Consider the following 26,487-nt stretch of genomic DNA (forward strand, 5'->3'; position numbering starts at 1 on the left):
CCTAAGACATCAACCCCATACTTCCTGAGGGCAATCACATGTATTCAGAAGTGCAACATTTCCATCAACAGGAGTAAAGTTTTCATCCTTTCTCTTACATCAAGAACCATAGCTTTAGCTGATGGAAATTGCTGCTTACTTTAGTCTTTAATGGAACTGTACCCACCTACAGCAGCTAAGGTCCTGGCCCTAAATTACCTTGTTTAAGGGGAACCATGCTCCAAGTGTGTCCTAAGTGAGATCCCTGGTCTGGAAGACATTGCACAGAAAAGCCATATCCATCCATTCCATTCTCAATTGCCCTCCAAACGTGTATTGCATCAACCCTCCTTCCCCCAAGGAGTTCATTGTTGGGAATGGACGCCATGGCAAACACCAATGGTGTCAGAATCTTGAAGCATAAAATACCTCTAGTAAACTGTTAAGCAATCAAATGCAAAATGCATGGAATATTGAAATGAATTGTAATCTAGTAAAAACATACTTAATATCTCTCAGGTACAAGATGATTATGAGGCTGTAAAATGTTTACTCCAGAGAATGAGAATGACAGACTGAAGACTTCCACCCAGGATGGTGGTGGGAGGTGCAGGGATGTGGAAGGGGAAGCCATCACACTCTCCATTCTACTCTCAGCAAATTTGTAAAGCTTGGCTTGTAAGATTTCAAACTGGACTTTATATTAATATTTATTACTCATTCCTTTATATTACGCTCCAGAAAAATATCACCTGCTATAAATTTTGTAATATTTCAAACTACAAAACAATTTAATTTGCTATGTGTCAGGAGAACAATAAAATTGAAGTTCTTTAAAAATCATATTTTGAATGTAATTAAATTCCATAATCTCTTTGCTATTTTTTGTTAACATTTTCCTCTATAAAATAGTGCAGAGGTTCTACTAGCTAGGTTGATCTAGCAGCCCAGTGATTTTATTGGGCTCCATCTTGCAGGACACTGAGTACCAAACCTGCAAGTCTGGTCCAACCCGGTACTTTACATGTGGATTTAATTTTAAGCATGTGACAAGTCCCATTAACTACAAAAAGGTCATTCATGTTCTTAAAGCCCAAGCTCAGGTGCTTTCCTTCTCTGGGGTTAGACAGCTTGGCATCTTACAAGACTAAGCCCTAGGGACTTGATCCTATAAACCCTTTTTCATGTGATTACCAGAGAACTCCCAGGACTACTCACATGAACATACAAAACAGATGCAGCAAAGATACTTCATGAAACTGGACTTAAAAGATACCCATTTCCTAGGGTCTTGTGTCCAGTACTTGCATCTAAACTATTCTTGTGCTTCACAAAAATCCTTTTGCCAATGCTGCTTATTCTTTTTCAGGCATCAGTACCAGCTATACTAAGAAAAGTGCCAGGAGGTTTGCCAGCAAAGCTGTTCAGGTTCAGCTCTAGCTGCAAGACTCCTACAGGGCAGATGGCTTCCCAGCTGCCCCTCCCCTTTGCTGGAGAGCTGATGATTTGCGCCTTGGGGGAAACGAATCTGCCGGGTTCCAGCATTTCCCCAGGTACCATTCCCCGGCACTTCCCCAGGGGTTCGCATACCCCTTCCTCCTGACAAGCCTTGAGGGAACTGCTTGGGCAACCCACTCCTAGGCCCCCCACGCCTACCTGGGGAGCGCTGAAATGCTCTTTCAAAGTCACCTTTTCCCTAAGAGGACACTCTTATCATCAGCTCACCTGCACTCCCCTCTTTTTAAGGTTAAATCTGTTTATTTCAGAAATAAGTAATCCTGATGATTACTTACAAACATCGATGTTACCTTCACATTAAGGGGATAAATCCCGCAGCATTTTACCTCTCCAGTAGGAATAATATGTCTCCTAGAGACACAGCATTCACAGTCAGGCCTTGGCAGCTTAAGAGGCACATGCTGAAAAACCTCTTCCCAAAGACACGTCCTAGCAGCCAGATGTAGGTCAAACACACAGTAGCCAAGAAAAGCGAAAGATCAAACCAATGGGCTGGATAACACGGAAGGGGTGGTGGCACCACCGGTAAGCTCCCTCTCAAGCAGCCCAGGTATTTCATGCCAATGCCATCTCAGCTGCCTGAGCCCTCCAAGCTTTCCTCACATCCTGCAGATCGAGCCCCAAGAGATGACCTGCAGTCACACCACAGAGGCTCTGAGGAGTTCATTAGCACAACCCATTCCTTCAATTTAATGGCTTACTTATAGTAACCAAATAATTTTTCAAAACGGCCTGGCTCCAAAGTCACTGAAACGCCATTTTCACAAATGTACTAAATACAGCTGAGACTACACACTGCTGGAAAAATCACCTCTAAGCAGCTGCATTGCTTCTGAAATGACAACAGCCTCCTATCTGTGGGTCACTGCAGGTGCAGCCTACTTTCCCATTCTGAGGGAGGAGACCTGGAGAACTCAGACAGATAAAGATTTAACAGTTCAGTTGCTACTTCTGTCTTATCCTGATGACTAGAGCCAGAGAGATCTGGCTTCAATAGGCTTTTGATCAAAACCCGGAGATGTTCCAAAGCCTGGTGGTTTTTTCACGCAGCTTTCTCCTAATTATGCAAACTGGCTCAGCCACACAAGAACCAGGAGTAATCCCAGGTGATTCATACAAGCAATCTTAGCTAACCAGCGCAGCTCTCCTGGTAAAACCGTGCATATAAAACACTTGTAGTGACCTGTTCCAGATCCCACAAATGAAAGAGAAACTATTTACACAAAGTTAATCCTGTAAATTCTAGCAGCATGACTGCGGAGTTAAGCAGCAGACACAATGTTTTTGTTTTCTTGACGGGAATATTTATAGAATATTATTTGCTTTTCTAGAAACGAGTGTGTTTTAACTCCATACCTGCAAAATCATGAAATCCCATTTGAGGGAAAATATATGTTCACTCACATCCTTGAGCTTACTGAGCTGAATTAGTCTAAGAATTTGCAGCTTATCACATGTAACAATACCCAGCAAGGACAGTGCATGATTTGAAGGAGAAGTTATCACAGCCTCAGCCGCCATGACATAGAGAGGCCAGCTCATCTGTGGCCAAAACAAAGCAAGAAGAGTTACACTGTACAAAACTTGAGATATCTTTCTAACACTTAAACTGCACAGCCAGCCGTGCGAAAACTGGCGCAACAACTCACTACGGTGAGTCTCTTTATTTGTATATATGGGTGTGTAACAAATTACTGGTTTTTCATCACCATCCCGGTACACATAAGCCCAGGTTTTGGACCAGAGCTGAAGACTTTCATACCAGTTTTACAAGGTTTCATGCTGATGGCCAAAATGTTTAATTCTGGCACTTTAAAGGCTTGGCAAGTGGCACGCTTTATTCATACATTCCTTTAAATAAAAAGGTCTCCCCTACCCCACCCCCCAAAAAAAAAAGATTTATTAACTATCTGTTAGGCACTTCTCTGAGATAGACAAATGAGATCAATGTTTTAGCACCTCCATTTTACACACTGAGAAGCTGAGAGAAAAAGAGATATTGCCTTGTCTCTGGTGCTGTGTAGTCCTGTATAGGGTACAGTCAATGCAAGTATGTGATCGCGGGGCAGGACATTAAATGCAGATGTTGGCACCTCTACTGCAGACTGGCAATGGGACAAAGATATTTCACTTCAGGACTTCTACATCATGATTCAGCACCAGTGAATACATGCAGAAAGGGACAGATTCTCTGGTATTCTTAGTGCCATGTAAGAAAAGGAAAGCAAACTTTATCTGGTCAGAGATTTGAACCAGCAAAGGAAGGTCCCTGCTGTACGAAGAATTTAAAGGTAGTGGATGAGATGGAATAGAGTCTGGTTAAATATGTGTGTAAAAGGAAGAAGCTGATTCACAAGGAGGTCCCACACTGATGAGTTTTCTCTAGGCGACAGAAAGTCACTTTTTCTAACCCGAGTCATAGCTGGATGTGTAAGTGCCATAGAGCAGCAGCTCTTGCCTGTGCTGCCATGTCCTGCTGTGAACAATCTGAAGGCAAGATTAGTGGAGAATTGGAACCTACTGTTTTGATTCAGTAGCACTGATGGACTCATCTGTAAGCTGCAGGCTTAGCTGATGAATAAACACCGACTTAAATTTAGGCCAATACTTAGGTTCTTTGCTGGATAAGAAGCCCAAGAGAAGGCCCAGCAGAAATCAGTATTATTTTGTTATAAATAAAAGCTAGAGCTGGTAAAAAATGAACTATCCCCCCATTCGCATGAGAGGTTCCCAATTTGCTAAAGAAATGATAGGAAAAAACCAGTTCAGGTGTTTAGGGATTCCTACAACCATGATGAATGTTTCTCTTTTCTTACACATTGAAATTTTGTATCTAGCCCTAAAAAAAACCCCACCCAAACCAAAAAACCAACATCTTCCAGCACTCTGGCTCCCAGATTTGGATTCACAACATAAAGCTTCATTTTCTTCCAAAGTGCTACAGAAATGTGACAAAGATAGGTACATTCTAGACCAACCTCAGGACTCAGCATGGCTAGCGTGCAGATGGGCACTGTAACACATCGAATGAGAACTGAAAATTATCCACCCTCCCTGTCACAAAGAGTTAAGTATTTTTTTGTTTTCTTCTACATGAGGTGCCAAAAATAAAAATTGATGGGAATGGGTGAAAATGAGATCTGCTCTAGCTCAGCCAGAATCTACGGGATCCATGTGGAATCGCTCAGTACAATTCTTTGACGTGGGTCGTGCAGCTTCTTCAAATACGAAGCTCGTCATCTTCCACGCTCTGTGATGTTGAGTTATTTGACATTTGACCTAATATTTGCCTAACACTTGACCTAAATACGCTGCAGGACTGTCGCTTTGGCACCACCTACCAAAATCAAATCCTGTTTCTAACAAATAATAATTTAAAAACAGGCTGTTCCTGCCCCAGAGGACAACCTGTTAGAAAGCTGACCGACGGAAGTAGGCTCGATCCCTCCCCTACCCTGGTTTGACACCCACAGAGCTCCCCGCACCCCCGCGGAGGTACCTCCTGGCTGCCTGACGGCGGTCTACGGGACCCGGAGTCCGGCCCTGCCCTTGCAGCGCTCGCGCTACTCGCCGCTCCCTCTGCTGGCCGCGCCGCCCCACCGCCTGCCGCAGGCGCCCCAGCACAGCAGCAGGCGCAGGCAGAGCCCCTCTCCGGCCCTGCCACGGCCGAGCACCTGCCAGGTGGAATCGGGCGTGTGGAAAGAAAAAAAAGAAATCCTGAAGTCGGTGATATTTGAGAGTACTAAAGAATATATTACGAAAGATGAGGAGAGCTACTGTAAAAGCCAAAGTACTTAAGAATGCAGAAGTACCTGAACAAAAAGCAGGTTTTAAAAACCCTTCAGACTCAGGATTTTGGAGGGAAGACAGCAAAAGTCACAGAAGTTGATGACAGGCCCTTAAACCCCATCGTACATGAGGAATCTAGACCAAGTCATCAGAGAACAAAAGTTGCTCCTGTCTGCTGGCTGTCATGTCGTATCTGCCCCAAATTTAGGTTTCATGACAACAAATGTTTATAAAAGCCATGAACAACTTAAAAAAAAAAAAAAACTAAAATCAGCTCTACACAGAAGTATCTTTGGTAAACTCACATCTGCAGAAACCTGTCGGAAGTCCGAACACTTGATACATTGATATTATAGCCCCCTTCAGGAATATTGTATCCAATCCATCTGAATTTTACAGAAGTACTCTTATTTGCCACCAGAATTATTCTGCCACTTTTGATCCTAAAACAGTCTTAATGGATCTTAAAGAGGAGCCATAGGCAGGTTTTATAATATAACAGGAACCTAACCTTTTATCACAGAGAAGTTTCCACATATGTTAAATAGTAGCAAAACTTTTTGTTAAGAAAATAATGTGCCTTTCCTCACAGTGTTCATAGCGAAACAACACTGCTGTCTTGTAGTACTGAACAAGAACCAGCGTGTGATTGTGTAGAAATCGCTGAAATCGAAAGCGAAACTAGCCAATATTAATCGGCCTATCTGAGAAAAATTATAAAAGGAAATTCTCATTAAATTAGTGTTTTGACTTATTTTTAGGCTCTAATATCTTTGGGTGACACTAGACATAGCAACCAGGGAAAGAAAAAAGAACATGGAACTCAGGAGAACTGAGCTCTTTCTGTGTTCTTGGGTCTGATTTCCAGCTCTACCACAAACCTCCAGTTAAACCTTCATACAAGTAGTTTATTATCTTTGTCACTCATTTCTCCATTTTGGAATCAAAGTACTTCCTTCACTATATTTTGTATATTCAGGCTGTAAGATCAGCTGTAGTATACAACTATAGCAGAGACTATAAGAAGCCTTCACAATGATCCCCAGGATGGTGGTCTAACATGCTGCTTGAGTCTCTAGATGCTATCATATAAGTGATACTAATGCTAATTCTGTCCTTTGCTTTTTAATTTCATCTTAACTTTATCTTCGTGAAGTGCCCCATCTTAAAGAGCACTGACCTCCACAGACCTGCTGAGCATCTTCCACAAGAGTTGGGGGCACTCATCACTTCCTAGGAGAAACACAGTACCTTGTACAATCAGACACAGTCTCTACAAGGTAAACTGAGATGGTTGAAAGAGATAATAGCTTATCTGTAAGGATTCCGTTCATTCATCCACAAGCACACTCACATAGGTATATCCTATATGTCAGATTAAAAACAGATCAGGCATTGTTTAAGTGGCATCTAAAAATCTGTTGTTGGTACTTGCCTCAAACAATTCTACCATGGTTCATCATAGCAAATGAAAAACACTTTTGTTTATTTTCACCTCTTCCACAGCTGGTAAAAAAAAATAAAAGCCATTTCTGTAGTTCAGCTGAACACTAGACTGCCCAGAGATAAGCACAGGACACCAGCTCATTGTCACCAGAGTAGCAGCACACACCAACTCTACTCTACACCCTCCAAGTGGGTGGGAAGGCTGCCCGCTGTGAGACCTCACTGTTGGCTTTCAGTCCAAAACCAAAGGACAGCAGTTAATTGAGACAAAAGCTTTCCAGTCATATTCTTTACACTTACATAGCACGTGAAATGGAAGTTCTGTGTGTATGTATGTGCGCATCTATATTTGGCCATCTTGTAAAACTGGAGTAGGACACTACCAATTTAAATTCCACCAGAGTTTTTGGCCATACGCACCGTAACTGTTCTCATCTGCATAGCTGCAAAGCTTGGGTAATACCTGACTGTCAGCAGGGTTTACTGTAGATAATACCACTTCCACAATATTGATACCTGACCCAAGATGGAATCATGATGCCACCCAGTACCGCAAAACCACTAAGTATATAGGACAAGGAGCAATTAAGATTTCAAAGGGCCTTCAGTGTAATCAGGGATCTCTCTTCCGTTTCTAACCCTCATCTTTCCAGCTGCTCTGATATTGCTGAGGGCCAGAACCCTACTGCTTGCCTTGGCGGAACCTGCAGTTCAAGGTGGTGGTAGGAGAGTTGGAAATTCTCCTTCTTCTCCCATTCCTCTGGAAGAACAGGCTACCTGGCCCAGCCCAACTCTCTCTCTCACCCATTCCCAGACTCACAGACCTCCCATACACAGCAGTTCTGCTCGGCTCTTCCTCTTCTATTGAGCAGGAGAACAGCCAGCTGAGGAGTGAGTGTGGAAGCACAAGCTGCTTCCACCCCTCACACTGCTCTGTGCTGAAGTGCCATGCAAATACCACTGCCCAGTTCTGCAAAGAATTGGGTTTGCCCGTACTTGGCTGAGCAGAAGTCCAGTTTCATGAATATTGTGAGAGTATCAACATCTAGTAACTTTAGCACTCTGTACCTAGAAAATCACAGTATTAGCAACATGTCAATATATTGCCCATGACTGGGGATTTGTTTCAAATCTACACCATTGTTCATAGGAGTCTTGACTCCTACACTGTAATGACTCACGTAACAGCTCATATCCATTACAACAATGAAAACTCGGCTGCACTTGAGCCATAATGCTTGGTTCTGATGATATGAATGTACCACTGAAAGATGAAGACCAGCCCATGTGAAAGTAAATGTCAGGAATACTTAGTGTAATTCCTAAAGGTCTGGTAATAATATTGACTGTATTGTCACTGAAGCAGTTATCATAAGTAAATTTTGGCAATACTTTATTTCTACCGCATATCTATTGGATAGGCTACTGGATGGGATGGAGGATGCTTAGAAATAGTATTAACATGAATGTTGCCAGACCCTTGATCAAACAACTTTACTAGGGCAATCCACGCAAGTAACTCTGAGTACAGTGGCAAAGGAAAACAGACATCTAAAGGCTGCATCAGCAACACCTATTCCAGTGTTCTGATCTTTACAACTTTGGCTGTAACTATTCTTAAAACCAAGCACTTTAAACCAAATAAAAGCAATAGACCAGGACAATAAAAGCATCACATTCTTTTAAGAAGCAAGGAGCAACTGACACCAAGAAAAACATTATAGTGCACTTGCATTTTACAAAAAACGGGAGACTGTTGGAGCATGATTATATTCTTCATTAGGTTTTGGTATTAGCAAATATGTAATTCTCACTCACTGAGCTAGGCCATGCACTACCTAAACCTGCAAGGTACCAACTCTGCGGAAGTAGGTTGTAACTATAAATACTATATTATTACTAAATTATTTATTATACCATTGAACTGCTAGCAAGACAATAGTTTGACTCTACTTACCAACCAGCTGTTGAATTGGTTTACTGACCAAACCAAAAATCCTAGGTCTATGTATCTCCCGAGTTATGTAGAAGCCTTGAACTTCTGGATATGTCTTATCGCTATCATGAGCCACTCCAAAAGCCCAAATGCAGTCCAAGCAAGTATTCGCATGCTCTGATGCTGATCCCATTGACTGCTGGACTGACAGCTTTTGGAGCTAAGATCCCCTTCTGTGTTTGTTACAGTGGCAGTCTTACTAGAAGTGCTTCTAAACAGTTAACAAATGTAAAACATAATAAAACTAATGTTTAGCCCTAATTTGACGTTGTAGAATTGCATTGCTTGCATATGTTATATAACATATAACCAATTCAACAGCCTCCTATATAAAAATCAGCTACTCACCCAGCACAAGCACTCTCTAGTTGCTGAGAACAGCTCTAAGCCATGACTAGGATGTCCAAGCCCTAGGTGGAGTGAAACTATGGAACACTTAGATTAGATTTCCTTCAAATTTATTTTAGATGTCCTACAGTTGTCATCTCTGTGCTTCTTAAGGGATCTTAAATTGCCACATCTTTGCCCCACATAGTCATCTAATGTTTAACTGACGAATAAAGAGATCAGCATAAGGCAGCTTCCTAGGTTCAGTATTAGGCTTTACCACGGTGTCCCGCTCCAAAACATACAGTATTTCTGCTGTCAATGTTGAAAATAAATTACATTATCTTTTTCTCAATTTGTCAAAAGCTACCTTTAAATGGAGATCCAATGTTTTCCATAGGTTTTTTACTTTTAAATCAGAGAAGGGAAAAATGCCGATTTTGGCTAGTGAGTCTATTTTGGATTTGCACAGATGGAGTGAAATTATTTTGTGGTGTAACTGATAAGGAAAGTTAATCACTAGATAGAAATTGGTTGGAAAATAGATTTAAATGGCAGAGCAATATAACTTGCCCTATTTGGCTGCCACCTGCAATGCAACAAAAGTAGCACTCCTGAGATGCAGAAGAGATGTTTATAGTAGGGAAAACAACACAGACATGGTGAGGTCTCTTTATCTTGTAACTTTGTGGTAATTGCCTTTCATGCCCTGTGGCATGTAGGATGCACTAATTTGGCATTCAGTGAGTACAGCGAAGAATCGTAATGCAAACAAAGAGTCAAATTCTACACTACTGCTTTACCTTGCTAAATTACCAAGGTACAGCAGTGTTTGCATCATCAAAGTTTGAAGTAGACATTTCTATGGCCCAACATCATCCTCTTCCTAGAGTCCAGGCTCATTTCCATCACCGTAACCTGACTGATTTCACCAGTTCTTTCTGATAGGCTCTCCTGTGATGTCTGGTTCTATTTGCTGGCTGAGATTTTGCCTTCAGTCTAAACCCCAACAGACTGGTTACAGGCATTTCTTCCTCTTGTCCAACTGTCTGCTGATATCTCCTATATTGAAAGTAGAGAACCTTCAAAAACTGTTTCTACCACAATCAACATGAATTTTGCCTCTGATTTTACTGCATTTAGAACTTGTCTCTATCCCCCCTTCCTCTCTCTTAACCAACTACTGCACAGAAGCAAAGCCATCAGTATTGCTGAGCATAGCTCAGTTCCCAGACACCTTCTTCTGTTAAACAGGTTTTTTAAATATTCTTAATTTACATCTTGGGGTTTTCTCCTGTACTTTTTATACTGGTAGTGTCTCGCCTCTTAAAAACCACACACAGCTGTGAGTACGTGTGTTCCCTCTTTCTCATAATAGCTGGCCCTAAAGACAGCAAGCCTTTATTAGCAACTACAGGGAAGAATGCTACGCTCTACCTGACATAGCAGTAGCTCCTCCACATCTGCTTTACAGTCACTCATTCAGCATCCAGACTCATGACTTCACATAGTTTAATTGTGGGGGAAGAATACCAAGGACAACAAGAATGAAAGAAGAATGGACTAAGGTACACGTACAGGCATACACACATAGACAAATGTGGCATATGGTCACTAATTTTTATTATTTGCTGTTTATAATCTGGTCACACCCTTGGTCCCCAGCCCCATTATGAAAAATCTTATCAGTGTACTGTTCCATGCACACAGTAGTCTTTTCACAAAGATTAGGCAGCAGATACCAGAGTGAGATTTCGTATTAATAAAGCACTGAGGCAATAATTAGTAATACATTGATCCTTTACATCCTTATGAATTTGCTAATAGAGGCCAGGATTCAACCCTACAGAAGGTAAATTCGGCTCCCATTGCACTCAATACAAGTTGTACACATTTCTGTAAGGGGTGAGTTGAGTGCAGAGGGTTTAGTGGCTATTATTACAGCAAGTCAAGTAAGGCGTAACAGATGCAAAGAGAAATGGTTGGAGAGGGACAAAGATAAGATCCAAGGTCTAAATGCCAGGTTTGCATGTATGGCAGCTGCTCTGCAGTGTAGGGGAGTGAGAGAGAGGGAAGCAAACAAATACCTACCAGGTTTAATTTCCAGCAGCTTCAGCCTGGAATCCTCAGGAGGATGCAAACGCCTCTTTTTGCGCCAGCAACGTGCTGGGTACGTGTACAGCTGACCTGGGGCCAGGCCTGAAGATTAAAGGCAAAAAAATAAATATCATCACATATCAGTCTGTAAAACACAAGCACTGTTTCTAGCATCTTTGTTCTTGCCCTTCCAGCATCTCCTTGTTGGAGGGTTCAATCCTGCAAATTGTGAGGCAGAACTATGCACTCAAGGCATCCAGTGCTCCTGAGGCTCCTCAGCACCTCTTGGGATCAGGCCTACAGAGAATCTAGGTCTCACTTATACACTTCACTCAGCTCACTGAAACCAGAGCTGCACATAAATAATTTGTGATTTCTTCAGGGTAAATAGAATTTCAGACTCTCCTGGGTCACAGGGGTGATGCCTCCTCCGCGGGCAGAGAAAGCCCCTTGGGAGAGAAGAGATGAAGTTCCGACACGCAAATTGTAAGGCCCTGATGCACAGAGCAGCTCAGGAAATTTGCGTTTTCCGAGTGGGAGCAAACCAAGATCCATAAGGTGTGGCTATTTGGACTCTGTATTTTTGCTTAAATTCTGGACTTTTGTTTGAAGACAGATTCTTCATTCTGGTTATTACCTCCTCATGACAACATCCTGAATGAGAAAGGAGATATAGCAGTAATGTTTATATGCATGCTCCATTGAATCACATTTGGCATTGCTGGCTTCTGAGCTGCCCTGGCTCTCCTGACAGACACCCCTGAGCCAACGTTCAAGCTATGCTTTGCTCTCTTGTATTCAGAACACAGCAGGGCTTCGTGAATGCATTGCTACTAGGGGCACAGAAGCACTCTGCCAAGTGCTTCAAAGTACCCTCAACTGCCCCAGATACTCATGACACACAGAAATACCCAGCAAGATACAGAAAAGTTGGAAGAATGTCATTCTCTCCCCTGCTTCCCCTGCCCTCTCCATCCACCAATTCTGCTTTGGCTCTTCTAGCCTTCTGCTGTTGCTGTTAGTCTTGAAGGGACTACAGAGCATGACTGCAATTCCAGACTCATGGCCCTTAGAAAACAGGTAAGACCACATAAGAGATAGGACAGGAGTGGTGTTACCATATATGAAACTACCAGAAGTGAACAGCTGGACAACATCAAGGTGGTGCCAGTAAAACAGAACAGCGCAGGAGTTCTCAGCCATCCCTTCTGAAGCAGCCAGGAAAGTGTACCAGCTCGGGAACAAAACTGACTCACTGAACGAAATGAGGATAATGAAAAAACTAATATCCTGTTACTTGGGGGGTGGAGGCGGGAACGACACAACAAAATTATTCACCTCAAGAGAATGGGCTAATCAAATTCTGCAAGTGAAGCCTAAGCTCCTCATTTGAATTAGTTCAATTGCTGGGAATGCCAGTTCAGACCCCACCTACTTCCAAGGCCTTGGTGCATAAACGAAGCATCTACAGCACATTGCTTGGGTATGGCCGAGTGATGGAGTATTCACAGAGATCCTGGCTGTTCCAGGGCACAGAGTGCTACTGAACTGGGGCTTTTCACGTCCTTCTTTCATTGCTGCACAGCTTGCTGGGCATTATGCCCACCCAAGAAGGACACATTTCAGAGCAGGGCGCTTGGGACTGGTTTGGGAATAAAAATGTGAATAACTAGCACTTCTACAGCGTTTAGGCATACTTCTTCATGTGACTTTGCAAACATTAACCACTGCAAACAATTGCTATTATGATGAGGTGGATTGTGCCTGGCTCTGATGTTGAGTCATTAAAGAGGTGGAGGCAAGAAGACTCACCCTTTCACAGCATGTCCTGTGCAAGAACACAACATTGAAATGGCAGTTGCTAGACCAAAGCAATGAGATAGAGAATCAGCCCTCCATTGCACAGGCCTCCACAGAGGAGTCATTTGAATGAAATAAGCACCACAGCTTCAAGCATTTGTCCCAGACAGAGGAGCAAGGATCTACTGCAGTTTTGGGGGAGTATCTGTTAATGTGGGTTCAATTATTGAGTGGTCTTATTAGCAGTTGTGGATTCAGCCAGGACAGTGAAAGCCAACCAGAAATGTTGAAAGTCCAACAAGAAACAAAGCAGGTATCCTTGAAAAGACAGAGGTGGGAAAGCCTCTTCCCTAGAGCCCACTCCACCTACAGCCCACTCCACCTACAGCCCACTCCAGGTGGCAGATAGATCAATAAGAGATGGATGATCCAACATCCATCTCTGCACCCTTGAGGTAAGCTCTCTGTTCCTATTCACAATACCCTTGCTCATTAATACACAGCCATCCAATGAACTTAAAATACATACCAGACCTTCACTTGATCCAAACCCATCAAATGCTACCTTCAGCTCTCTACCCTGACCCCCATCTGTCACTGTGCTGGCTCACATGAAGTATGGATCTTTGATTGTTGACACAAAGGAGGGGCAACAAGGAAAGGGTCAGTTCTGAATGCTTTGAGTCTAGTCCCTCCACAGTTGATCTTGCAGTGCATATGGAAATAATGCATATACAGGCCTTGCTGTCTTCAGTCTTGGCTTAGTTGTCTCTCCCTCTGGTGCCTTATAGGGCAACCAGAGAAGGTTCCAACCATTTGCTTATAGAGGAAATAGCAAAACCTGCAGTGAGTTATGTTGTTTATCTCATTAGTGTAGGAGAGTCATAACTCAAAGCTCGTGTGAAAGGCCAGGGGAGGAGGGGAAAAGGAGGAGGGAGTTATGTGCAGTATTGTGTGAAATTAACCCTGAACTGTTTATCATGAGATGCAGTTTTCTGACTCCTTTAACAAAGAGGACAGCAAGAAACCAGGTTAATATGCTGAGGTCCCGACTCTCCTCTCTGTTTTTCAAGCCCTCTATAAGTGAAAAGAGGTCCTGGAGCTTTGCATTTGTCTTTATACAGTTTTTCAGGTTAGGGATAGTAAATACAGCACAGGAGACAGACACCAGGGTGGTTGGCAGAGAATTTTCAGAGCCCTTCAGTATGGGCATAAATGCATTGTGTAACAGCCTGAAAACAGGCACGCTAAAACTGTAGAGGGGTGCTTTGACCCACCATAATACTACAAGAAATAGATGATGCAAAGAGACCCAAGGGAGCACTAAATGGGCTAATAAAAGTCAAGAAAGAGAAGAGCAAATATGGGGGAGGAGGGTTGCTTCATTTTGCACTGATTATTCTAATTCAGAATAACAAAGGCATCAGATCTGGTGGCTGATGCAGATGCAGGAGGCTTGTTTCACTTAAGACTCTCTGTGAAGAATGTTCCACCGTTAGTCCCCTCTCCAGCCCTGCAGGAGAAATGCCACTGATCCTCTTTTGCAGGGTAAGCTGCCAAACAGCTCACTATCAGAAGGAAAGAAAGATTTGCACAGTGAATTTGCTCAAGGTAGTCTAGAGAGCTTGTGGATGAGAAAGGCAAAGCATTAAGACCTCTTGGTTCCTGGTGTGATGCCGTAACACTGTTATGATGATTTCTTCTGTAAGTGCGGAGACACCAGTGAGACCCATACAATACTACTATCTTTGCAGCAGATGCTCTTGCAAAAAGTGGATGTATACCCGCTTATGACTGTGTTCAAAAGGATAAAAATAGCAGCACCTTACTCATAACAGATGATACAAGAACAGAAATCCCTTGGGTAAATGGATTAGCAAAAAAAAAAAGAAGAAGAAAGCTAGTTTTGCCAAAGCATAATCTCATAGGATTGGGGAATTTTCAGCTGAAACAAAAACCCAGCTGTGGTCATGAAGCAACCTACAGAAGAAGGGTTAGCCCAGAACCTCAGACAACTCCCAGCTTGTAAACCACATTCAGTGGTCCCAGATTACTGCAGTAGTTTTGGCAGCTGAGACAGTCTCAGGGTATTTTTAACACTGGTAAAACACCTGTTGTCTCCTGCACCAGAAGTGGCTGGTGCCAGAAGAGTTTTCTGATAGTACTGCAAGACAATACTAAATCTACTTTGGATATTTTAGGAAGAGGAGCTGTGCAAGGATCCTTCCCCCAGTACATCCTAGGAAAGGGTGAGGGAAAGTTTCAGCTAAGCACTCTTCAGAGGCGGCAATTGCTTTCGTAGTCTGCCCCCAGGAAGGGAGGGAAATATCCTATGTGCTTCTCCCACTCCACCTCCTGCAAACTGGCCAGTGGAGGAGGTAAGAGCAGGCTGCACCTTCCCATAATTCCAGATCTGGAGTTTTGGGGTTTTTTCAATATGGTTTACAGGGACTGGCATGTGTATATGCACACGTGTGCATATCGTGCTTCCTGTGCCCATGCACCCTAGCCCCCTCCCTGCCTGGATTCTCTGGTCTGCACTGAAAAAAACCAAAAAAATAGAAAGCCAGTTTGGTGCTGTCAAAAAATCCGTTCCCTGAGCTAATGGTGGCTCAGATACTGAGCAATACTCTAGCAAAACTCCCCCGGGGGTTCAGGAGGACTTCTGTCTGAGTAACATCTCCAGTCTTTGAACTGGTGATTGTCCTTTGCCTTTCAAACAAGGATTTCAGATGGATTTACTCTAACAAAGGAAAGACTGACCAAAGTCTACAAAAATAACAGTGCTCTTTTCCCTTGACCTTCACTGAGCTTTGGAACAGGCATTAGCCAAAGCTCTTTAAGGACATATACCAACTTCTTTCTGCACCTGAAGAAAATGTGCCTCCAGAACTGATATCCAAGTAACTTGTCCAAAGCAGAACCAGGAGTTACAGGTATATTTCTAACCATCAGAACAACATTCATTCCAATATCTGGACTCTCCTATATTTTACCTCGGCTTTATATCGTTCCCCATATAATCCCTTATTTTCAGCATTCATCTGAGAAACTCCCACCTCCACCTCTCCACCCTGAAGATAATTCCAGTCCTGCTTAGAGCAGAGCATTGTGTCTTCTGCTAGAGACTGGGATCAATAGCATTAAAAGAACTACAGTGATGCGGCCTTAGAAACTACCATGTCAGGCACTTCTTTGGGTAGAGAGAGAATAATTAGGATGAGCTCTCTGCAGTTACCACAGGAAATCCCCTGCAGGCACAGAGGTTTAGGCAGCTTCTCTTCTGTGTTGCCTGTAGCAGGTTTGAGCTCCTATTAATTAAACCCCATGAGGGCTCAATGGCCAGCCCTCCATACATGCTCATGCACACACAGACAAAACGCTACCAACCTGGTCCCCTGTGCCTCTTCTCCATCCAGATGTAGCAGTTGTTCTGAGCTACCCCAGTTTGCGAATCCAGAAAGGGAAGGCGGACACTTCGCTCAGCACAAAGCCGAGAGTTGTAGCTGCGACAGTGCTCAATTGCTTCTTTGTAGAACTGGTCCCCGAGTCTGCCAAAAGAGACAGGGCAGAGAGTAAGAAATATTGCACTGCCCCCTCAAACAAGACTATGAAAAAGGGGACATAAGGTTGGTTTAAAAATGGATAAGCAGAAAAACTTTCCCTGAACACATGCAAAGCTTGCTGACACAAGACACTACTGAAGCAGATCATGCAGAAAGTGCCACCAAAAGAACAGACTCTCAGGAACTGGACACAGATCTCTTTAGTAGTGGCATAACTACTGAATGAGCAAATGATGCAACCACACTGGCCCATGACCCTGGGTCAGGCAACACATGCACCACGGTGAACTCATTCTACTGTTTCTTTTCCCCTGTAGTTTGTCCAGCCAATTCTGCAAACCAGTCATTTTAATCCTATGTTACAGCAACTCCTGCAGTGTATTTTGAGCAACCAGAAAGCCAGCCAAGTTTAGAACAACTTCACTCTGGCATTTCTGGTGTCAGAGAGCCCATAAGAACAAAGGACATAGTCCTCATATTGTGTGTTTCTGAGGCATGAAAACACACCCTTTAACAGCTAGGGCCATGTCTGCAATGGTCAGACTAGACATTTTGTCATAACCCTTCCAGAGTTTTCCACAGTCAAGCCTGAGGCACCAACAGCAGCAGGCTACAACAGCGACTGGTAAGATCCAGCATGGCAAATGCTGCTTTCCTCTGGAGCCCAGTGGGAGGAACAGTTCTAAAGACAATGTCACTTATTTCATAAATAACTATTTGTTCAAAAATTCTGTAGAATCTTCATCTTCCCTTGAGAGAGGTTTAAAAACTCTGTCTGCTGGAGATTACCAAAATCCTCCCTCCAAATTTTTCTAAACAGGCAAAAGCATCAAAGTAAAGCTACCCTGAGGACATGAAGCAGCTGTCATGCTGGAGCAAAGTAGGTGGCCCACACTGCTGAACCTCATTCTTGATCTATTGTCAAGGTGAAATTTAGTCGTGACATGAATAGCTAGGAAAGCTACCCATTAGCAGTAAGTTCATTAGAAAATAGGAGTAGACTGATAGAGTAGAATAAGTTGCTCTGACTCTGATATTCATTAGTGTGCAAAGAGTATAGCATGCACAGCAACTGAGCCGAAGGTATGCATGCACAGAGATAAAAGAGGCTCCCTTTCCTGTTCTATTAGTTGTTTTCCCTGCTACCCTCTTCCGTAGGCACAAGTGGCATTTTAAAAGTATACGCCTTTTGCACACCTCTGAATGTCAAAACGGTGCAAATTGTTCTGGTTTATCATGCGTGTCTTTTTTCTGACTCACATCTTTTAAGTCACTCCTCAGTTGCACCTTATGACTTCCTTGGGAGGCATACTCTTTTCCCCTGGGCTGCACCGGCCCAATATCCTCTCGCTGACAGGGGCCAACAGGAGAGGCTCAGGGAAGAACACAAGAGCAGGGCAAATACAGAGGGAAGCACCTCTACTCCCCCCTTCTCAGTTCTGATGATCAGAACTTAACTTCCCCAAGTCTCAGGTTACCCAGTGGTGGGGATATTATGTTTAATAGACCTCAATGAATCTTTCTTCCACTAATTTATCCAAACAACTCTTCAATCGACTTATCTTTTTCATACCTAAAGCGTTGTGGGGCGATGAGTTCCACAGCTGAAATATGATTCATGTGAAAAAAACATTTCCTTATGCTTGTTTTAAGCCATATCTCAATTATTTACAATTACAAGTCCGTAAGTCTCTCACAAAGCTTCCACCAGGTCATTTCTCTAATGAGCAGTGGGTATCCAGCACGCTGAGCCCCTGGATGTGGAACGAGCACCATGGCTGGATGCTAGAGCCCACCAGCTTCCTGCTGCCCTCTGCCACTCTGACTTCAGCCACTGCATTTCAGAGTGTCCCCAAGGCAGTGAAGGCAAGTCCTCCACAAGCAGGAATTGCACACAGGAGTCAGCACATCCTTTGGCTACAGAGGCTTTCTAAGGGTTGTTCAGCAGTTTCGTGCAGCAGTGAACATCTGTGTGAATGCAGTGCCTCACAGCCCTGTGTCCCCCTGCCACTGACCACCAGTTCCTGGGCCACAGCCAGTGCGGGGATCTTTGCAGGGCAGCTGAAGGAGAGAGCTCTCTGCACTCTACAAGCGAGCGGAGGGCAGAGCATGTACAGCAGGATCCCTCCGGACACTGAATCCCCCGTAATGACCTCAACCCCCTTTTTCCATAAAAAGGCAAGGGGGGGAAGGGGAGCAGAGAAGAAAGGAAAAGATAAGCTGCACTACTATACAAAGAATGTGACTAGGAAGAAATGAAAGCTTATTAAAAGCTGTAATTAAAGTTGTACACTTGTGTAATCAAAGTCAGGAACAAGGAGACTCCAACTGATCAAAGATTAACAGCTCTTTCCACAAACACTTGAGCTTCCACAGAGCTATGTCAGATTCCCCCTATATTAAGCCTGGGATGCTCACTAACTCCAAGGAGTTTACTGGAAGGAAGAGCACAGCTATGTGACAACAAACTGCCACTGCTGCGTAGGTTTTCTTTATGCTAAAAATTACTCCAGTCATTAGAATATGCACATCACAAAGCATCTCTATTAACAAAACCAATACGTCTCAGCAACCCGGATATAGGATCTGGCTGGAGATGACCTGAGTTTCCACCTTATTCTAAGACTGAAAATAACTATGGATCTTAGAATGTTAAATATTTGGCTTTAAATGACACTGTCAAGTAGGGTGTAAAATTAAATTTCAGATTTTTCTAAGAGATCCTAATGGCAGGGAAGGTACAAAGTTAATGGGTCAAATTCATTCTTGACACAATCTTGTAGTCAAGCTGTTTCATTACATTTATTTTAAAGACTTTAAATATGTATCTTACACTTTAAAGAAAAATAATCATCTAGGAGAAGCATTTAGTCAACTCTATGCTTTAAGAAAGCTTGCCTTGGCTCCACTACAGCAAGCATGATCAAAAACCCCAGCCCCTAAGTATTTACTGGAAAGGTATTCAGATACCGGGACCTTGAGGACTTGCCCTGACTTTAATTATAAATGGAATTAGAAAAAAAAAAAGTAACAAATAATCAAATATAGGAAAGTAAAGAAACAATATTTCCTTATGACAGTCATATCTCAGTGGAAAACAGCTTCCCTGCAATTACTTTTGTGTGGCTCGTTGTTTTGTTTTACCATTAGTCCTCACTGGAGTGATTCTGACTCGTTCCAAATTTCAGTCAGTTTTTTTTAAGGAACTTTAAACTTAAGAGATTTTTTTTTCTTTGTTCTCAGTGCTACATATCTAAACACAGCATATTTTATCTTATGCAGGAAAACCAGAAAGTATTACTAGAATTGGGGCAAAAAAGGGAAAGTACGGTCCTATTGTGCTCATCACTGTGGAGTCATGGAGGTGGGACAAATCCCAGCTGCCTCTCAGGAGGTTTACAGTGGAGCTGGAAAACAGACAAGGGCGGGAATAAGAGTGAAAGCACATGAGCTCAAATGAAACTCAGGCAGATCAGCTGAGTTTGAGCAAGTGAGATATACGAAGAGAAAAAAAATAAACAGACAACATTAACAGTAAAAAGTGCATCATATGTCAGAAAGATTAATATTCTGATGTTACATGCCTTAGAGTTTTCCCAAGCTGTGTTGCTATGGAAGACTTACACTTCATCTCCTGAAAAAATATCTGTAAAAACTATGGGGAATTTCTGCATTATTTTTATGAAAAGTATGTATGAGTCAGTGCTGTGCTGTGACTGACTGCAAGGGTCGATTCTTCCCTTTGGACACAGGAGTGAAAGGTCACACAGACTTGTCTAGATTGATATTAATGACACAAAATCATCAGCATATGCGTAGGTTTCAAAGATGCTGGGGAAAAAAAATCACGGAGCAGACATGAACAACTGCTGGCCAAGGAAGGCAAATCATACCGAAAGTGGCACAACTAGAAATACAGAATAAAGTTGTCAGCACACTGCAAAAAGCACACAGCCCCTCAGTGCAGGGCCACAGGTGAAATCCCAGATGCTTGGGACAGGCGGACCGGTGACACTGCTGGCATACATGCAGGCTTTGCATTTACATTGCAGCCTGAGGACATTAAAATAACCCAGTTCTGGCTGACTAATAAAAGCTCCCTGGCTTGGAAAAGAACAACCTATGCTATTACAATCTTCTGCAAGGCTGCATAGGAGGGGTATATGTCTAGTAGGAGTTAGGGGCTCTTTTTTGGTGAAAAAGGGCAGGACTGAAGAAATCCAGCAGGCTCGGAGCAGCAGAAGCACTGTGTGAACAGGGAGGTGAGCACTCTGAAAGCACCACCAGCCCCTCAGGTCCTGGGACAGCAATGTGAGGCTGGTGCAATTCTATTCAGCCTTGCAGGTAGTCACTGGCATGAGAGCATACACCAGGATGGAGGATCAGACCCTGTGACTTTCATGAGGTCACTGTCCTTTTAAGCATTACGAAAATGAGGTTTTCTATCATGGAATCAGGTCAGCCTATAACAAAGTCAGTGAAGAACAACACTTCCCTTCTCTCAACCTTTCCCTGCCTGCTCTAACTAGACCATAAGATTACTGAGCAGACTCTGACTTACTACTTTTCTGTACAGCACCTAGTGCTATGACTCCTCTGTCTAGGCATGCCTTAAATGAAAAAAACAAGAACTGGCCTGGCTTATAAGCCCATAAATTAGCAACAAGGACCAAGAGCCTGGCTTCACTCCAGCTGCTTCAGGACATTCGTTTCTTTGCTGACAAGGGATCCTGATGAGCCCTGAAAGCAGCAGAGCAGCTCTCCACCACTACTTTCCAGCCCATCCTGCAAAGTCCCAGCTATTCCAGGGCGTTACACCTTTCACAAAAGCTACAAAATGGGCAGAATCTAGTGCACCCCTCCTGCAGTGCCTATCACATTTCAGGTTAGGATCCAGAGGAGAGCACTCACTGAAGACATATTAACCAGCCAAGCTCAACCATGATTACAGGTCCACATCACCCCTGGAAAAATTGTATAACAAAGACCCAGTCCTCCCTAAGTGCAGCTCTTAAACTTCCACCAGATCCTTTGAGTATGAATCCAGATTGTCTCCAATTCCTGAGACAAAGCCCCTTTCTAGTCATTCCCCTCTAAAACCATGCTCACTACATGACTGAGCAAGTAAAAAGCTGATAGCACAGAAAGAAATGACTAGTCACAGAACAGAAAGCAACAGACTTTTCCTTCTGAATTTGCAGTGGTCCCCAGCCATGATCAAAAATGTGGGACTTGCTCTCCTCAAGACCATGGAGTTTTCATTTACTGTATTTTTAGCCTCTAGTCTTATATTTTAGATCATTTGATACTGTGAGGAACACTGAGGACAACTGAAAAAGACATTTTAAATCAGAAATTGTTCTTCAGCAGCACTGCCATCCAGTTTCAAACTGAGCAAGGTCTGAGAAGTGGTGGGAAACAAGTGATGCAACGTGGCTTCATAAAATACTGTGCACTCTCCTTTTGGAGACGTTCATGAATGAGTCTGGAAATGAAGCACCAGTGGGATCTCGGGCCTTCTCACAAAGATGGACGGAGACTAAGAAATCATACAGAGGCTACCTGAGCTATCAGCTGCCTGCGACACTGCAGACCAAGAGGTACAGCCTGACCATGTCTTGGCAAGTGCTGAGAGAACTGCACTGAGCTGGCTACACTCATTCCTTTCTAGCAGATCCCAGGAGGCCCCTGACAGGCGGCTGCTCCTCCTCTCCATGAGCCTTGACATGAAGAATGCCACAGGGCTCAATTCTTCCACCCCTTCTATTTAATATCTATGCAAAACCTCCAGGGAATATGATGAAGTATATGGGCAGCAATGCCAGCCTTAACGTTGATGACACATGGCTTTATGTATCTTTTCCCCCCTCATGCAGACAGCACTCTCCCAAATCTCCCAGTGTTGAAAGCAAGGATAGCATGGCTGGCAGAGGCTGAAGTCAGAAGAGATAGTAGTGAGGTTGGCTGGAAGTAGGAAATGTTACAAACTATGAGCTAACATTGTTTATGATTCAAAGACAGACACTAATGTGGACAATCTAATAGACACAATCATCAAAAGGGCCTTCCTCTCTCTCTCTCTCTCTCACTCTCTCTCCAATCAGCGTAATTCTCTTTTCAAGCAGTGGTCTGGCCATGCTCATGAGTGTTTTTCACATCTGGGCTGGCCCACTATGACTCTCTACCTTAGACTAGATAAGCAACGAAGACAGAGCTAGTTGCAAAACTGCGGTACCTACCCTATCACAAAGCAAGACAAAGAGATCGGTAGTCCCCAGCCTGTCCTCATGCCTTTTCCTCATACACTCTGAAACACTGCTGCTTTTCACAAAGGGCACAGTGGGCTAAGCTCAAGCCGCTTCAACAGCTGCTTCTCCTTTCTAGACCCAAAACAGCAGATGCAACAGGAAACCTGTGCTTAACAGAGCCCAGTATCACCAGACTCCTGCAGCACCTTTGGACAGCAGACCCCCAGCTCCAGAGCATCTCTCCAGAAGAGATAAAGTATTCTGCTCTGCTCATCCTGACATTACATTGCAAGATGCGAATACAACATTCATCAAAAGATCCAAGCAAAAGAAAATATGACATATTCAAGAGTATCAGACCACTATTAAGCATTAAACAACAAAGTACTGGCTGAGGCCCTCCTATGGCTGTACTCTCTGGAACTTCTAGGCTATAGGCAGCTCCTAAATGCTACAAGCATGCACCCTTTGCAACTGCAGAGAGGTAGGATATCAAGGCTCAACAAAAATACAGAATGGCTTTCCTGATGTTAGGTGAAGTGTACCAGATTGCTCAAAATCCTATCACAAACTCCGAGGGCAAGCCAGAAAATGCAGGAATGTGCAGATTCAGTTTTCTTGTAATGGTCAGTTGCATCTGCCCCTGCATGACATCTTCTAATGATGTAAGGGGTGTGAACATGAGCAAAGGCAAAACAGGATTTCCAGATGGGCTACAGAATGACTCAAACTTTCTGGGCTTTCAGTTTTTTAACATAAACTTGGCAGCTTTGTAAAGACCCACAAACACATGTCTATCCCAAAATCTCCAAATGCCAGACTCAGAGAGACATCTATTTCATTTCTATACATATTGAACAATTTCACCTGATGCACAAAAAGAGGTCTGTATAACTTTCCCTAGCATGGGAGTCAGAGAAAAAAAATGCCTAGCAGAACTGTTTCAGTAGTAGACAGAGTACACAAATCAGACCACAAAGCAGTATACAATTGCAAGCAGAGACAGTGTTGCTGGAGCAGAAATGATTGAAGGGTAAATGAAAGGCTTGCAAGAAGAGTTAATGCCTTTCATTGGAAGAACTCATACAGCTGGGTCAAAACAGACAAGCTTTCAAGTATTTGTTCAAAAGTACTGTGCCAGGTGCATAGACTGTATGTGGTGCAAAAGATTAGGAGCCATCAGAGAGCTGATGACAAGTTCCTGAGTCAGCACTGGCACAGCCCAGATGTTACAGCAGTCAAGGAGATGCCCTGAGCTATAAGACTAGGTTGAATCCTAGATCAGTGAGAGAGCAATGTGAGATTTTCCAGCACCCTCCTCCAAGCACCCAGTATTAGTCCATCCCCTATGTGTAGAAGGGCAAAGGAATCCCCTTTTGCCAGGTATTTTTCAGCAGACTTCCCCTGGTGGGTTGGAAATCCCTACTGGCTATTTGTGACCAGAATTGACAGGCTTCTCACTGCTTGAATCATGGTGCGATGCTGAATCATAACAGAGAACTCGACCTCATAGAGTGAGCTAAACTCATTGCTCTGGAAACAGTCTTAGACTCTAATTTAATCCAGTGTGAAACTACAGGTATTATCTCATGAAAAAAATCTGTCTCTGAAGAAAAATGACAAAAGGTAGGCATAGCTTACAATTTGGGGAAAATTGATCTGATTAGCCCCATCCTCACAAGTACTGTGCAAGTACAAGAGCTCGGCCAGCATTTCCATTTAAAGAAAAGAAACAGCAGCAGAAGTTAATACTACCAAGAAGAGTGTGGTACCATCAAGGTATTTCAGTGACAGCAGCCTGCAGGTGAAATCTGGCTTTCAGGGTCAAGAGCTACTGCTGTCTTTGTGCAGGAAGAAGGACCACAGCTAGAGGTGTTCCTCGTCCTGCAACTGTACATGGCCTCGCACAATTTGTCCACTTCTCCTCTTACTTTTCCTCCATTTCCATGGAGAGGTAACAGCAGCAGTTTCCATGCCACACACCAGGCTACCTAAGGTGTTTCCATAGACAGACATTGCATACAATCTCTATTAGACTCAGCACAGTGACCAATTAGATTAATCTCAGAGGCAGACTCCTTGGGGATATCTCAGAGCATCTATTCTTTCTCAGGCCAGGGTTTCTGTTTTAAAGAGATGCAGCATCATCCAATTAAATGAGCAACAGGTGTGAAAGGTAATAACCTAGACCTCTTTTGTATCTGAAGACAGCAGTCAAAATTCAGCTTGGTCCTAACCTCCCCCAAAAGGTCAAAAATTCTCTCCAATTACTAAAGGAATGGACTAATGAAAACTTCAGCAACAATATTAGATTGGACATGACAACATTCATGAGATTTTTTTATATATATTTTTAAAGAAGCATCTCAAGCTGCTGGGGCTTAGGGTCACCAGAAGTCTGTTTGGCTTAGTGCAATCATAGCTTAAGGGGCCAGATGTAGACAAAGACAAAGTCTATCCATTCAACTCCCTCAGTCCTGATTTCCAACAATAGACCTATCTTTTGCATTCCTACATCCAGGAGAAAGGTAGATTAGTAAAAAATGTAATCTATCACCCAAGCTGGCACCAGGAAGCCAGCAAACCTAAGTTCTACAAATGGCTCTGTTGCAACTTCCCTTGTCGTTTTAACAGTTCCCCTGCAGAACACAGGTGACACTCTACACTCACCTGACTAATAAATCGTGTGCATTGCTTTAGGCACTGTCTATACTAAAAGATGCTCAGATCATAAACAGACATCCTCTCCTAGCTCTAGCTGTGCCGGCTAAAACTATCAGCCGTTCCCTCCTACCCTGCTGCTTTTCACTTCTTGTCTCCTACAGCTTACTGCTCCCGCACCTCCCACCAGTAGCAATACTTGCGTGAGTGCTCCCTGAACTACTTGAGGCAAGGCCATTTGATCTGTTTGAGCAAACCCAGCTGACATTGCCTGGAGGAGCTGAGGGCGAGCTCACAAAAGCCCTCTGCCACCAGAGTCTGTCTCCAGCAGTACAACCAGCCTGGGTTAGTCTTCAAGTAGCACACTTGTTTGTTTGCAATGGGAAAAAGCCTGTCCACACCATCAGTGGTGACAGCTATGTCACTCAGTCAGCACAGCCCTCTCGGGAGACATAGCATATAGAAATGTAAGGAGATTATCCCTACCACCACAGTTACATCGTCAGCCCAGATGACATCAGCTAAGCTGACAAGAGCATTCCTTTTCATGAGTCTCTATGCATCTCATCTTTCACGAAGCCATGTGTCTCCATCAGATCTCAACAGGCACTGAGAGGCCAGGAAAAAGCATGAGGGTTTTGCATGCTTTTAGCCATGTTAGAGTCGCAACTGTCCAAGCTCTACAGCACGGTCCTGGTCTGAATGACCTTTCTTAGCCTTCTTGTAAGTTCCCAGGCTGGGATTTCCCCTGCACCTTATGCAGTTATTTAGTAGACAAATATACAGTGCCATTCAATCCAGATGGCAGAATTTAGAAGCGATTGAAATAAACATGCAAGTAGAAGAGTAGTAGAAACGTTCCTAAATGGCATGCAACCTTCCCCACCACACAGAACTGTAATTACGTTAATATTTTAGGTACTTCCTGTCCTTTGACTAGAAAGAGTTAGTGAGCTCACATTTTTCTGCTGACTTGCCTCTTTCGTAGGAACCTTGTATCTCCTACTGCAAAGGAGATCCCGCTACAGGAAACAATCCATTTTGCTCATGTGAAAATGAT

General features: G+C 43.4%; 1 protein-coding gene across 4 annotated transcripts in view; it reads right to left on the reverse strand.

The window, feature by feature from the left end:
- Positions 1 to 26,487, reverse strand: part of DPF3 (double PHD fingers 3) — a 161,876-nt gene that overhangs the window by 75,520 nt on the left and 59,869 nt on the right. For 3 of the 4 annotated variants that reach the window (XM_059819179.1, XM_059819182.1, XM_059819180.1), the window contains exons 2-3: positions 16,343 to 16,503; positions 11,147 to 11,254 (exon numbers count right to left, since the gene is read on the reverse strand). In XM_059819179.1, the coding sequence (XP_059675162.1) occupies positions 11,147 to 11,254; positions 16,343 to 16,367 (133 nt within the window). In that variant the 5' untranslated portion in view covers positions 16,368 to 16,503. Of the gene's footprint in view, positions 1 to 11,146; positions 11,255 to 16,342; positions 16,504 to 26,487 lie in introns of those variants that run through there. The other variant, XM_059819178.1, reaches the window with a different exon arrangement.

Source organism: Gavia stellata, chromosome 7 (genome assembly GCF_030936135.1).
Source record: "Gavia stellata isolate bGavSte3 chromosome 7, bGavSte3.hap2, whole genome shotgun sequence".
NCBI lineage: Eukaryota > Metazoa > Chordata > Aves > Gaviiformes > Gaviidae > Gavia > Gavia stellata.